The sequence below is a fragment of the Struthio camelus genome, chromosome 6, assembly GCF_040807025.1.
Source record: "Struthio camelus isolate bStrCam1 chromosome 6, bStrCam1.hap1, whole genome shotgun sequence".
Classification (NCBI taxonomy): Eukaryota; Metazoa; Chordata; class Aves; order Struthioniformes; family Struthionidae; genus Struthio; species Struthio camelus.
Window position 1 is genome coordinate 8,004,599 of NC_090947.1, and position 15,978 is coordinate 8,020,576.

The 15,978-nt window shown below is 39.7% G+C and overlaps 1 protein-coding gene across 5 annotated transcripts in view; it reads right to left on the minus strand.

The window, feature by feature from the left end:
• The window catches only part of RAPH1 (Ras association (RalGDS/AF-6) and pleckstrin homology domains 1), a 109,064-nt gene that overhangs the window by 58,500 nt on the left and 34,586 nt on the right, over positions 1 to 15,978 (minus strand). For 4 of the 5 annotated variants that reach the window (XM_068947997.1, XM_068947998.1, XM_068947993.1 and 1 more), the window contains exon 2: positions 46 to 165. In XM_068947997.1, the coding sequence (XP_068804098.1) occupies positions 46 to 165 (120 nt within the window). Of the gene's footprint in view, positions 1 to 45; positions 166 to 15,015; positions 15,223 to 15,978 lie in introns of those variants that run through there. The other variant, XM_068947996.1, reaches the window with a different exon arrangement.

A 15,978-nucleotide genomic window follows, 5' to 3' on the forward strand; every position in this document is an offset into this window, starting at 1 on the left:
TATTTATATAGAATTATTCAGTGAGGTGTTCGAAGCCTTCCTAACCTGTGTGAGTTTGTCCAGTTCCCCCAGCCAGGCCCCAAACATCTTGTCCAGATCCTGATCTTCCTTATCGCTATCTTCTTCTGCGCCATGGTCAAGTTCTTCATCCGATAATTGCTCCATCTGAAAAAACAAAAGCAATAATCAAGTTAATTTATACCAGTGTCTAAGGAAACTGGTGTCAGCTACTACGTTCCTGAAAAAAACGTTCCAAAGTCAAACCACATGTCTGTCCACAAGCTGACGTTCTTCGGAGGAAAATACTAGTGCTGTTGGGCATGTGAAGAACCTATTGCAAAGCTGCTTAAGTCTGAAATATTACTACTAAAAAGTCACTGAAATCTATGCAGCATTACATCTTGAATTAAAAGTATTTTATTACATTTGTTTACTATCAAAAATTAACAAAAAACATGTTTACGTTCTAACTTGCTGAAGATAGTTTTTTTTTTTTTTTTTTTCAAACTAACTCTGCCTTCCTCTGGTACTTATCAGTCAGCTTAGTCTTCTCCTACAAGGAAGTCTATTTCAGCTGTGATAAACACACTGCAGCTCTCATCAACCCTGCAGCTCTTATCAACCTTGCATTACAATGAGCCCCTATTTATACTGAGGCGACTGAAGTTGAAACGCACCCGCTCAAGTTTAGAATTTGGCAGAAGCAATAAGAATGCACACAGAAGAGCCTTCATTCTAAAATGATAAAAAGAAGAATGAACTGACTGAAAAAAAAATCAGTACCCACAAATAACTGGGGGTGGAGTGGGGTGCTCCTCCCCTCCTGCTCCCCTATGAACAGGAGCAGAAAGCTTACAGTGAAGAAGTGAATGAGCGAAAGGCTACAGGTGCTTCACAGCATATGCAAATTGAAAATTCATCACTAGTAATGACATGCCATGCAATAATAAACTTAAATAAATGTATACAAATCAACCTCTATAGAAAATAAAGAACAGACACATTGTTATACATGCAAAACTGCCGGAGAGCAAGTACATCTGTAATCTTAATACACAAAACAAATGACTGTTATACAGTTTTAAGTTAGGAAGCAGTGGAACTGGTCTGCAGAGTGAGAGAGGCAAAGGACTTCAGAAAAATTGCATGCATTCATAATAAGTTTTTTTAGAGCGCTTATGTGTAAGAAGCAAGCGTGAAAGCTGCGATGGATAATTAAGCAGCCATTCCTGCAGCAGCTTTTGACAGAACTGCAGAGGAGCTGAAGATAAGGGTGCACAGCATTTAATATACGATCTGAAATCATTTCATGCTAGCCTGTGCACGTGCACTCACTATCAATAACAGGCTCTGCATTACAAAAAAATTCAACTGCTGTCCAAGGAATTCAGCTGACCACAGTTAAGCAACACCATTCAACCCACAGGAAGTGCAGTCTCACTGCATTGCAAATAGCTGACTCTACACATTTGTAAACAGAAATGCTTAACCAGGCCACAGAGAATGCCAGCAATACATCCTGTCAGACAGTTAAATCTTGGATGCTCTCCAGTTCACTTCAGCAATACTGCACAATTTTTCCCTGGACAAAGAAACCCTTCCTTGGGAGCAAAGGGATGCCATCATAGCTATCAAACCCTCCTCCGTTCTTCATTTAACAAATCTGGTTGATAAAGATTTAACATTCTCCAAAAGTTACCGGTTATCACGTATCACATCCAAGGGGATAACAAAATTAATCTCGTCTTAAATGACCACTTCAAATTTCAAAACGTTTATTCTCTGGTTATTTCAGTTCAGTATGTAAGTACAGTTCACTGTCTTATAATATAAACATATTAACTCGAACAGAAATTTGAGCAATATTCCTCTAGTCAGACTTTTCTGCACTCAGATATTGCAGTTAAAAAGGAGGAGGGGGTAAGGCTCAGAAAACTTTAGAAATCTCCCTAACACGTGACTTGGTCGATCAGAAACAGCGTAATGAGCTGCTTTAGAATTTAAATCACTTGCTACTTCTCTGCTTCTCTTCCCTCTAGCATGTCCTCCAAGCCCCTTCTATGGGGCTACAGCACACAGGCCGTTCTGTTCAGAATGACAATTTACAGAGGGGTTTAAACATGCAATGGGGAAAACAACCTAGGTAATGACTTAGGAATGATAAGGCAGGACAGAAGAGTAAACCCAAGAGATGTCCTATGGACTGTCCAGCGAGAAGTAAGAAGAGATCTCTACCAAGAACTACACAAAAAACTCAGGATGTGCCACACAGTTTGATTTGGTCAAGCCATGAAATACATAGTAATTTGCTACATAGCATTCAAAAAGCACCAACTTACTTTTATTTACTCATTTTTAAAGCAAACTTCCTAAATTCTAGTCTTTAGGAAAAGACAGATCCTGGTCCGCAAGATAAACAACGAGAAAACACAATTCATGGAGCTATAGACTTGAACTGATGAGAGATGCTGCCAAAGATGATAAACGCAATCTCAAACAGAAAAACTGTCCAATCAAACTATTCATAACAATAGTTTACTTAACCCTCCCACACACAATTTAAAAATACTCTTCACTTCTATTCACATACCGCTTGCATTTCACTTTACCTTGATGCAACGATCCAGTTGCTGTAGGCAAAGTAGCTCCCACCTCCTACAGAGATTTTCTTTTTATAGCAGAGTAGAATACAGCTGCTTACCTTAAAGGGGCAACAATATCAAAACTAACAAGGTATGGCATACTGCACTTGAGCAGATACGAAACAGATTAAGCGCGCCTTCTGGATCTCATTTCTTCCAACAGTGATTTGGAGTTCCTTCAAATGCTTCCAGCACTCCAGGGCTGGGAAGGAAGCCCTCTTGCTAAAATCCAAGAGCGATGTTGAAATCACAAAAACATCAATGCACTTGTAATAGAGCTGCATCTCCCACTAAGACTGCACCAGTTTTCTGGACTTTGGAAATTCAACATACCTATTTTGTCCTAGATTCCTCTCCCTGTGATGTCACCTGAGCACCCTCCCACATACAGAAGCGGGAACAGCAGGGTAACAGCAACTCATACCCTACCCTAGACTTCTGCAATACAAACAGAAGCCGGATTCCACCTCAACGCTCCTTCAAAAGTTTTGCGCAGGCTTTTATGTGGATCAGAAATACTGTAAACCCAAGACGAGCACATTATACTTAAAGTGACATGGTCAACCTAAACTACGGCAACTGAATACACTTTACAAGTTGTATATCTTTTTTAATCTATTCTCATATGACAATAGCATTTTAAAATGTCTAGATACACTTGAAGTCAAGAATTTTTATTTGAAGGCTAAGGGAAGCTATTAAAAACCCACTTTAGGAAACACGACTGTGACCTGGTGAATCAAATAAACGGAAACTGTGATACAACACAGCGCTCAACACTTACAGAGGTTTTATGCAGCTAGCTTTTCCCTCCTTAAGCTGTTCTTGCCACCAACTCCACAGTTAGATGGGACTTGATTTTACAGTGCATTCATTCCATGGTCCTGTTCATAACCCATCCTTTCACGAAGGGAGAACCTCATTCTCATTACTAACTATTTCTGAAAAAGTCTCAACTGTGGAAAGAAGCTAAATTTCCCATAAACTGTTGCTTCAGCTATTTTAACTTGGCCTCAGAGACACTACATTAGTTCCAGTTACTTTGAAGACAGAATTAGCAGCCTAAAGAAAACTTTTACAAGTAAAGTACTGTTGTGTCAGCAAGCCTGGCAGTAAACCCTGAAGTATTTGCCAGCTCCTTACAGTCCCCCACCCAAGCTTCCTAACGTCAGCTGCATTTCCTATAAGCACGTCAACGTTTGCTTGCAGAGGCACACTGAGAGGACAGTGTCTCACTTAAGAAACAGCTAATATTAACTTGCTCGTCCTGTAACAGGGATCTCTTAGCTGTACTACAAGCTCTACTACTGGAAGGAGACGCCCCAGCAGTCAGAAGGATGAACTCAGTAAATTACCGCAGAGACAAACTGTTCAGATAACAGTACCTGACCCTTTTGCTGGCAGAACTCAGAACAGCAGTGGCTCAAAAAGATTGTACCTTCCAATAAAAAAAGTTATAAACTTTCACTTTTATAGGTGGTTTTCCCTCACTGTTGTTGAGCACAGCAGACATGCACCATACTTCAGCAAAATCATGACCTAAACTAGGAGTTATCACACCTTTCTACGGCTATTACGTTTTTACTTACAAAATGGAAAAAACAATGGTAGTGGTTAAGACTCCCTCCCCCCTCCTTTTTTTTTTTTTTTGTTAAAAGGAAAGTCATTTAGAACCAAATTCAATCTTAGAAAAGGAAAAAGGAATAACTACTTTACTTAACACTATAAAACAACTTACATACCTCAAGCATTTGCAGGTTGGCAGAATTTAAGTAGCTGCCGCTTCTATTTAGCTCACACCAGGTGAGTCGCCAAACAAATTTTAAGATTCAAGCAAGTCATTTCTCAACACTTCACGTCCTATTTAGTTCAAGCAAACGTCACAACAGAACTCAATGAAAGCAAGCAGCATTCAGATTCTGCTTGAGCTGCCTACAATTCTGAAGTAGGCTTCAAATGCAGCCACTGAATTTCCCAGTTAAAGACGCTCACCTGGGCCTTGACTTGTCCAGAGCTCAGAGGTAAAACAAACCGAATGGATTCGGTAAGGATAAAGCAAATCAAATCAGAGAAAGCACAATGCAGACTCACCAACTTGTCACATCAAGCACCGGAAAGCCCTAACCTGTCCCCCCCGTACAGCAAGTCCCCTTTCTTCCAAGAACATGGCTGTAGTTCTAGCTGCATCCCACGTAGGGCACAGCAAGAAACTCTAAAGAAGTCTTGTTGACCAAAACTGCTGGTCACTCCCTCTCCTAAATATCCTTAGTGACTCAAATCTTGCACTTAAGACACCCACATAACGTCAACCACAGGAAAATTTCAAAAACCTTCAATCCTTTAATTCAGGCACTAAGTGGCAATGATGATTCCAATTCAGTTCCACTTTCAGAGTAAAACAGCACTGACTACTTACTAGATGAGCCTCTTTAAAAATATGAATATTGCTCCTCCTAGAGCCCCTGCCCAGGCAACACAATGATTAAAGATCCATTTTCTTAAAACTACAGTAATTCTAATCTTAAGCATTCATACAGGTGTATCTCAGTAAGACTCAAAATCAGTTATAATAAACATCATTGGATCTTCTTTCTGTTCAGTGTTAATGTTACAACCATCTTTTTTTTTGCCCTCATACTAAATAGGGTAGAACAACCTAAATGAGAACAGGTAAGTTGCTGAGATGATATTAAGTTGTAAATATCACGCTCCCTTTCAATGAACATTTTGAGTAGCGACACTTTGGCTCTCATTTTTCCAGAAAAGCAAAGATAGCATATGAAGAAGTTAGTCTATAAAAACATTTGCATTTCAGCCTTTTGTTTTCTCATAAAGACGTAGACCTAGACCTGTCATTATGGGATACCTAGATGAAATAAAATATGTACCAAGGTCCCAATATGGTGCAGTCTTTTATACACAAGTAAAACTTCCTGCACTGAAGTACCGCCTATGTAGTATTTCATTACCCACTAAGGGCTAGATTAGTCACTTTTATCTGTTCAAAATGTTAAACGGGCAGACTCATAATCGGACTTAAGTCAGCTGTCTAGTTTCCAGAAGTTCATTAGGTTTGTTCATCTTTAAATGCATGAAACGCAGTATTCCACTATTGTTTTTTATATAAAAGTAATGAGGCTTTCACTAGAAGTTGATAGTTGCACATTTAATCATATCTACCATTTTAATTACATGGTAAGGAGAAAAAAGGAAAACAGAAATCCCTTATCCATCATTTAGGAAAAAAAAGAAGAAATATTAACTCTTTCGTCTGGTTCTTAAGCAAACCATTGCAGCTTTTGAGATCATCAAGATGAGTATGAGATGATATGATTTCAAAAAGCCCAAGAACAAATTAGCCATGTTGACATTCTTAAAGAGATCCGATTTCAGAATTCTGAAGCTAACAAACTGCACTCAAGGGAAAACAACAGCTGATCTTCGGACAGAGGCAAGTTTTAGTCAAAAGCAAATATAAAGCATCTTTCATTGAGAACCCATTCTGCAGACTTGCACTTTGAGATGGTACTGCTACCTTAAAATAGCCCCACTGAAGACAAAAGGAAAATTCATTATAATAAAATAGACCTTTATAATGAAGAAACTCTGCACTGAAATAGGTAGTTGTAAAAGAATCACACTACAGGATTTGTCTGCACGGCACTTACAAAGCATGTGTTTCACTATAATTCCAGAGACGCTGGAATTAAGCATTTTAAGCTAGAGATGCTTAAGTATGTTCAAAGACTGAGAGCATAAAAAACAAGGATTAAAATACAGCAACTGATTTTTTCACCCCTGCCCTTTCTTATTTAAGCATAGCCTTGTACAAGTTCACGCTTGTTAGAGAACCACAAATTTTCCTAAACAACTATGCATTCTGTTACGGGATGCAGCAGACTAGACATCAACGCTCAAAACACCATCTGAATGAGTAAGTGACTTTATGCTTTTTAAAATCCAGCCTTGCCAACTTTAACAAACTGCATGCCACTCTGGAAATCAGAGCTCTGCTCCCGTTTATTTGGCATCATGCATCTGGGACCATGGCTGTGTCCATTTCTGTTCAAGAAGCTGAACACCACAGAATACTACTATAATGTACAGTATGAGCACGCAGGCACGGTGTGCGCACATATACACAACAGGAAAACTCTAGTAGCAACATTCACCTGTAATACTCATTCACCTGACTGCTTAACGGCATGTTAAAGCTGGGCAGTTAACAAAACTGGGACTCAGGGGTTACTTTTGGGGGGGGGGGGGGGGATTTAAAAAAAAAAAAGCTTTCATAAAACTAACAGTCAAAGCTCACATCCAGCTTTCTACATATTTCCTTGAAGTTCTGGTAAACAACGAAAGGCAGTTTGAGCACACAGATAATTTTCTCTTCATATTAATACCCTGCCCACATAACAGAGATCAAATCAACACACCATGCTTTTTAGTTAAAACAGTTCTTACGCTGTAACTGACACTACTGTTTCTCCTTTGAATTTAATATTGCAACACACAATGCCTGCAATACATTGCAGATCATTTGTTTTAGTAGTTCCAAGATTCTTTTTAATAAACATACAGCAGTCTGAAATTAACTTATCTTGAAAAAAGATGCGGGGGATGATTTAAACGTTATGAGAAATTTTTCGTGTATCATCCAGTGCCCCATCACCCAATTTGCATTAAGTGTAATCTAGATGAAAACCCGAACAAAAGAGCATTTGCTTATTTTTAGCTTCAACTAGCACAGGTACTGCTGAATACATCCTGAGGCTCCCACAGCACACAGACATTCCAACGCCTCTCACCAAGTCAAACGCTGAGGAACAAAATCTGTCAGCTAGAGAATTTAAATTCAAAACATCCCAATAAAAATCTTATGCCAAGAAAAATTTTCCTTCAAGCTACTATTTTGAGCCAACTTTGAGCTTTGTTTTTCTTTTTTTAATCATGCTTCAGGCAATAGTTTTCCAGGCCTGTACTCACACAAGGTGAAAACACATGGAAAGTCTGATTTGGCTACTTCAGTAAAAGTAAGATCACCTCTTGCAATCAATAACCTCACATGTTTCTTCACTTGTTCAGGCAGCAATTTTAAATAGTCAAAATTCTGTATTTATGTATTATACAAAGCCAGTATCTGTCGCCACATTTAAAAAAAACAATTAAACAACATCTATGAACTTTTTTGTACCAACTAAACAGGTAAGCCTATTTGTGCAAGGCTGCTTTAAAATGGAAAAGCACCGAGTCCATGCCTTACACCATGTGAAGAGATTCACGTATCCTGAAGCACTGTGGGTGACCTCATGAGGTCCCTGACAGCCATCTCTGCCTGCCTCCACGTAGGATCAAATAAGGGATTAGTTGCACCTAATTACACATCCACAGTTCAAAGATTTAATTAGGTTTTGTAAAGCATTCATAGCTATCAATATATTTCAGTATTGAAATATATTGGTGACCCCCTCTTTTTTTTTTTTTTTTTTTTAATAAAAGTAGCGTGACTTTTATAAACCTTTGACCCCAACCTACTACCCGTTTCCTCCTGCTCTTTTTTCCCCCCTCACCTCATTAAAGATGCTTTGTTTACAATCAACACGATCTGCCACTGTTCAGCTGATCTGCCCTGTCAAACCTAACTGCATCCCAAATACCAAGGAAGCAAGAGAGTCAGCATTATTTTGGAAAGCTGATTTTGTTTCATTCCTTACTTATTTCTTAAATAATAGTAGCAATCTGGAAATAGGATTGGCAAAAAGGAAAGAATGGAAAGTTTGCACTGAATTTTCAATTAGCTCATGGGAAGGATTTTTAAGATTTTGTTCAAAATGGGAACAGGGCACTGGGCTTTAGCAATAAATCCTGTTCTTGGTAGACAGGAAGTCAAGCAGAACATAAAACATACAGACGATTATTCAAAGCAGCTGGGAAAGGAAAGACATATACTTTAAAAAAAAGCTTAAAAAAGTTTAAAAAGCAATGTGCCTTTGGAATGTATTTCATTTTCAAGTCTTTTACATCATCAAGCAGCTGCGCTGGACTGCAGAAATCCAGCAAGTATGAAAACCAGGCAGCTTCTGCTGCAAGGCCTTACTTTCAGGTTTAGTTGGGAGGTGCAAAAGTGGACACCCCACAGTCTTCCCTCCCTTACCCATCAGTCTGTGCAACAAGCAAGAATATATCTTTGAAACCATGGAAAGAAATCTTTGCCTGGAAACGCAGGCTAGAGTTTCAATAAGAGATCAATGAAAAGCTGCTGAAAGTAATGATTACTCAGTGAAACGCATACAGAACGATTTCTAACATGACTCCTGAAGTTAAACACGTGCCTGTACAAGAGTCAAAAACAGAAGAACTTGCCTCTCCCTCTAGCTGTGTGTTTAAGTCCAGTGAAACAACATTTTCACTAAGCCTTTAAGAAATGTTTTTCTTTAGATTATCTATCAGTTTAGAAAACATTTTTGTAGCAGAAGTCAACACAACTTATTTGAATTTCAGCAATCGTTAAAGAAATAATGGTTTGAAAAAGCAACTGGAAGAAGAAAAAAGTTCTTGGTCATAAAATCAGACTGAGACATCAAAGCAAACTGTCTCACTACTCCTGGAAGCCCCTAAATACACAAAGGCTGTCTACTGTAAATACAGGTTTTCTAGAACTCAGTGGTGCTCATGAGAGCGCTATTAGGCCTTTCAGATGATAAAAGACTGTCCAACAACTACCCCAGAGAGTCTACCCAGGAAAATACCACAACTGCTCCCTAGTTTTCACGGATGCGGTACCAAAACTTTAAGCTGAAGCAGACAACGCGTTAGCAGGGGTAAGACAACACAGGCCTCTCATGGAAAATAGAAATACGAGAGAACAAAGATTTCTTTTTGGATAGTGGCTTAAAAAAAAAAAACAAAACAAACACACCCCTAGATTCACATCCACCACAACTACTGATTCCTTTGTGTTTAATCAAAGCTTGTACTCTCCTTTTAACTTTAGTTTACACAAGTGCCCACCAATCTCCTGAAATAAACAAACCGAAGATGCTAGAATGTTTACTTCCTCCTCTCCATCTCCAACCAGCAGGAAAAATGCCCCCGATATGCCACAGCAAAAAAACTCCACAAAATATCCCCCTCCTCCTTTGTTTGAAAGCTTGATAGCCAAAGCCTATCCTGTGTTCCACAGGGCTGCTTTCTCGTTCTCACTCAGACCATTTTCTTAATTAGACTGACTATAACTTCCAGGAACTGCAGCCTGAAATTTTAAGTTAGCCTCCAGAAGGTGCCCCCTTGTACACCAAAACATATTTAAAAGATCTTTCTTTGTGAAAGAGGGAGGACACCAACATACCAAAACTTTTACTGAAGGATCTAACTGTCTAATTGCATCTGAAATTTGCTCTACGGAAGAGGCACACAGTAAAACCTTTATTCCATCCAGTATATTTCAGCGCCTGTCTCTCATCTAGCCAAACAGATGCTCCCTTGAAAAGAAAGAGCTTTATCAACCACTGTGTTCAATTTCCTGAACCAAGATTCCAGCCAGAGAACCCAAGTGGATATTAAATTAATTCCCATAAGAGCAGCACCCTAGATTGCATTAGGTCTCACGGCAGGTCCTTTATGAAGACAACCTGAAGATACTTTTGAAATACTCCTTAGGCAGAGATCATAAAAACAGAAGTTGTCTTTAAAAAGATTTTTTAATAAACTTTTAATTAAGTAGAGGGTAGAAACGTAGGTGTTTTCTAGAAGAACAGCTCTCATAGCTGCAGAAGCCAACATCTTAGTGTTACCAATTTGTCAGAATTTTCAGTATGAAAAGAGAATGAGGTTGCGAATGGAAATTATATAGCTTTAAGCCTACCTTAGCCTACCTTCAAAAGGCAAATATATGTATTTAAAAAACATATTAGTTCAGATTTTCCAGAATCTTCATTACGCAGTTGTCATAACACACACAGTGTTGTAGCCTCTTTTCCCAGTCAGTTTAAGCTTTGGAACTTCATGTCCAAAAAAGGATTAATAAACAGTAACAAGCAGATGCGGGAAAAGAGGCAAAACTATGTTTAATTCAAACAGAAAACACAATCTTACTTAGCAATGACTTCAAGAACGTAGCTGCAATATGTAAAGTGAAATTTTTAAATAACTAAAATCTTTTAAAAATATTAGTAGGAAGTAGACAGAGGGTGCCTATCGCGTTATAACTGAAACAAAAACACCTTAGAGAAGCTGCCATCTTGGCAAAAGATAGAAATTCAAAAGAGGATTCACTGTCAAGCTAAGCTTCATTACGTCATTTGAGAACAAACAAACTCGGGGCTTATTAAAGTGGGACAGTTATACTTGACTCCCGTTAACATACTTTGAACACGCTCACAACAGTATTTGAAAGCATGACTATACAACCTGGTCAGTCTTACAGGTTTCCAGATAGATGTCAAGTTTTCCCTGACCGAGTAATCATTAAAAAGGATCTTTCTTATCCAATGAAAAAAACACAAGTGACTCGCAGCAAGCCCTTCTATTCCAGCCTTGAGTTTTCCTTCCAGAAGCTTCCTGTAAATCCTTAACATCACACTGCAGGTATGTTGCAGACTTATGTTGTCAGATACAATGACAACAGTGTTTTAGAGATCAGAAGAACGAACAGCAGAGATGCTGAAGGTTGATGGAGCTTCTACAATAGGTAAAAAAATTATTTAACAAGGTAAATTTCAGATGCCCCTAAGAAGTGAGCCTTGGTCCATACTGGTAAGGGAGGAAAAAGACCTCAGGCATTTCTTGCCAGTCTGACCTGGCAGATAAGAGATGGAAAAGACTTCAGCCAACTCTTGCTCCTAATTTGAGCGTACAGCAAGGCAAGCTGTGCAGGCATCTAAGATGGAGGGTTCCCTACTCTGCCTCAGAGCACTTTTACTCCTTCCTGTGGTCAATCTAGCCGTGGCCAAACATTTCAGAAACACATACGCACCACCACCATCTCGTTAATTGCGAAAAGAGAGAGGAGAGGGAAAGATGTGCAGCAGCACAGGGAGAAGACAACTTTTCCTGATCTCAGCAGGCTTAAGTCCTGAAGCATAATATTCGGTTATAGCTATTATCCTAATACACAGCTGCAAATGATATGAGAACACTAAGGGCAATGCAAGCAATTCTGTTGTCCCCAGGGTGCACAGAGGAAGGGGATGAACAGAGAGATCCAGAAGTGTACAGATCCTAAGGCCTAGAGAAAAAAAAGGGGGCGGGGGGAGAAGAACCTCGCCACGATCAGCCAGCCTGAGCTCCACTAAAGCTTATATTATACACTTAGGAAAAAAAATAGAGAACATCTATTGAAGCTTCCCAAAGGCTTAATGATTCAATTAAAAATCCCAACCTTTTTTTTAACATCAGAGTATACATTTATCAGCAAACCTACATCAGACATGCTGAGAGGAAGAAGGAAGATTTCCACAATGCATTTGAACAAAACCTTAGAATTTCTAGCTGTAACAAATATCAGCATCTCCTCCATTTCTTGACAAGGCTGCTTGCTCTGCTAACCTACAGTACAGGCAGTTTTGTTTTGCTCAACCAATTAGGTTACACATCAATTCCTCTTTATGCTCTTTAAAGCATTTGCACTCTTAAGAGACCAACCACTACTGCTCTAGCTTCACCTTTTTTTGAAAACAGTATTTTTTTTTTTTAATATTGTAACTCATAGTAATACATAACTTTTACTTTGAAAAGTTGTCCTTTGGATGTCTAAAGAAAAAACAAAACAAAAAAAAAGCAAGAGAACTACCACTTCCGTTTTACAGATGAGAGCCAAGGCTGGGAAAACAAAGCAAGCTGCTCAAGGTTTGGTAAGACAAAACAAGGAAAGCTGCCTACATCTGTAACTGTATCATTAGCAACATTTTGCATGTAACGGAACATAAAATCAGAGTAAAAAACACATAGAAACGAGCATCATTTTACACAATCAACCTGTTCTCATCCTGCAGTAAGAACAATGTTTATAGACATACTGCTTGCACCAGTCCAAACGATGATCTGAAGCATCCAACAAATTTTTCAAAGAAAACTGCCGCTAATTCTGCTGCACCTCATTTGGCCTTCTCTTTCCCCTGTAGCTGCTGCTATTTTGAGTGAATTACAATGGAAGCAAGAACACGCAATAAAATACAACAAAACCAAGGCTAACTTATTCTATAAGCAGGCCACACAGCAGCCTTCAAAAGAAAAATTCAACTGAGATGCGAGCAAAATACTTTTTTTGTGATGCAGATCTACTGTCTTCTTTACTCTTTCCCATTCTCAGGCAACATGCAAGAGGCCCACCTCCATCCTTGCTGTTCAAAACCCACGCTGTATTGCCCATTCTGTTTGCAAGCAAAGCAAAAAGAGCTATTTCTATGGTAGCGTATTTGGTGAGGAAACCTACTGAAAAGGAAGAGAAACCTCTTAATTCAGGAGCACTGGGCAACTGTAGGAAGATACATGAAACTGCATGAAGGGATGTGTGCTCTGTAGGGGGAGTCTCAAAGAATACATGTTAAAGAGACACAGCATGCAAAAATGGCTTTGTATACATCTATAGACAAACTTAACGGGCACTTGAAAAACACTCGTCGCCTGCATATAAAGGAAATCACGTCACTACCAACACTAAACCAAGAACCAGTTTAATGACGCAACAGAGGCGGGTGTGACTGGCCTGTGCTCAAGTGCTGTACTTTCAGGCCGTTCTGCCCATCCCCAAACGACAGTGCCACAGCTACTCAGTCTGCTGCACTGCATTGCTCATCGTCTTTTGATCCACAGAAGCACTGGAAGGCTCGATTCAAATCATGAACGTACTTGCCACCTGCAGCCTCACCTATTCCAGGGGAAAAAAAAACCCAAACAAACAAGACCCCCCTCAACCCCCCCAAAACCTACCCTCTCCCCACCAGCAGCAAATTAAGTATAGCAATGAGTTTTGTTACAGTATTTGACTTTACCTGCAGATCCCAGGAAAGTTCAGGCACCCAAATATTCTTGTAGCTGCTCCCACTAACAATCACCATGCTAACAGCAGCACTTCTTAGCTCACTCTGCACTTGAGAAGAAGCACTTGATGACCGGTCACTGTAAAATTCAAACTCCTCTACAGGCCAGTCTATCATGCCAGCACAGGGTCGTCTTCCACCAGGAAGAAACACTTAAAAGTCATTTTTAGAGACATACTAGGCTGTCTTTCAACTATAATAAAGCAAAACTAAGCAATTAACAGCAAACTACCTGTTCAAAGCTAGACATCTTACAATGCCTATAAAAGATGGCATACATGAAAAATTAAACTAACTAGGAAGAGGAAGGTGTGAGAAAAAAGTTCAGGTCATAGGTCAAATTACAGCGCAGAGGATCGTTCTTCCTCATAAGACTCTGAGCTAATGGATGATGCTCCTATTTGGAGAGTAAGACGACGACTTCGACTCTGTAAAGTTAAAAACTAATTTTTGTTCAAGAGACCCTCTCAAAGGTTAAAAATAATCATTATGCCAATGCCCACTTAAGATACCATGCCAGACGCTGTCAGTTTGTACAATGCGGATAGTATCTAGTAAGACTCGGGAGAAGTTGCCAAATTTCTTTCAACAACGACACGGCGACAGCCTATGAACCACGGCTCAAAAATGAAAGAGTAGAGCTTTAGCTATGATAAATAATCAACATGCTTCACAAGTCGCTTTATATAGAGTTTTGTATCAGGATATGTATTCTTTACACTAACCTCAACTGCAATGTACTGGAAGTTGATTTAGGATTTCTGGTGAGAATTAAGATTACATTAGAAACAGCTGTCCTTCAACACAGCTGGAACTACTCTCTCTAGAAAAAACCCTGCATATAAAAAAAGTTTAATGCCTCTAAAGTACATTTGTGCTTCATTCTTAGCATTCTTGAGTCAGCACATTTTGATGTCAGTTTTAATAGTAGCCATTACAAACATTACTGAAGAAGTATCATTTGAATAAGGCGTATTTAGAGGAAGAGCAGAGAAATACTCTTTTGGCTGAAGCCATTTCAAAGAGAACGGAAGAAAGACCATTTAATTTAGAAGACTCTTGAAAAATCAAGATAAATCCACTAAAGTTTAAACTTGCTCCCAACAACCTGAGCAAAAGAACAAAAAAGAACATCTCAAAACAAAAATAGACAGGTCTAACCAACAGGCTGCACCAGTTCAATTCATTTGGTATTTTAAACTACTAGTAAGACCTGAATAAAGCGAAAGTTTAAATTGGCAGTCAGCCTTTACCCTCCAACTTCATTTCAAAATGCCAGCAGGTCATAAAACCGCTCTCTATCGCCAGCACTCCCCCCCTCCGCCGTCACCTACCTCTATGCAGAAGAAGCTGGGTCTACGTAGGGACAAGACAGATAAGGGAAATGACTCTGGTGGAGGAAAAATTGGATGTAAGGTATTGCATCATGACAGTATATGGGATAAAGAAATACTAGCTAGGGAGAGGTTTTCTGTGGAAAAAGCTATGCCCTCCTATGTGGGAGGCTTGGAAGGATGGCACGGGGAGTCCTGTGAGTCTACAGGAAACCAATCATGTGGGGCACTGGACAGTGATGAGTCCTAGGAGACTGGAAAGAAAGGCTGAAAGTCAGTCAAAACAGGGCAGTGCTATATGATCTGAAAGGTCAGAGGACCGTTCGGCAGTAAGCCAACAGTGGTCATTGGGTGATGAAACGCACGTGGTTTGCAGGGGCCTTTGCCACCCAGTGAAATCTGGGAGCGACTACGCAGCATGAAAAGGAAGGATTATAAAACAAGTTTGCGGGATCTGTGGGCGAGGTGGAATACATTCCTCAATCTCACAGTAGCAAAAGATGCAGAGTACTCCCAGAGTACTTTATCAGCATTTTCCCTTGGGTCTTGCAGGGGATCAGGCACAATTTCCGCATCACCATAAACCTCTCCTGCAGTATAGGAGAGAAGGCCAACTTCCTTCTGCATTAACTGCAGCTCACCTTTCTCCTTGCTGATACTGGAAGAAATCACACTGTTTTCCGACAGCCCCACCAGGCAAGAAAGAATCTTCCCTTGAAGAGAGTCCTACGCTTGCACAACTTCTCCTCTCAGCACTTGCTCTTCTCCTCAGCAGCAAGAGGGAAGCCGTTCCAGAAGTGATCTCAATCCACAGAGCAATTGCTGTGAGACATCTGGCTAAGCAGGGCCCCAGAGCCTGTAACAATTCCACCACCGCTGTTATCTAGTAAAGCCTGCAGCACAAATTGCTGAAGAGGAGGAAGTTCTTGAGCTCATACAGGGAATGCCACGTTTACCGCTGAT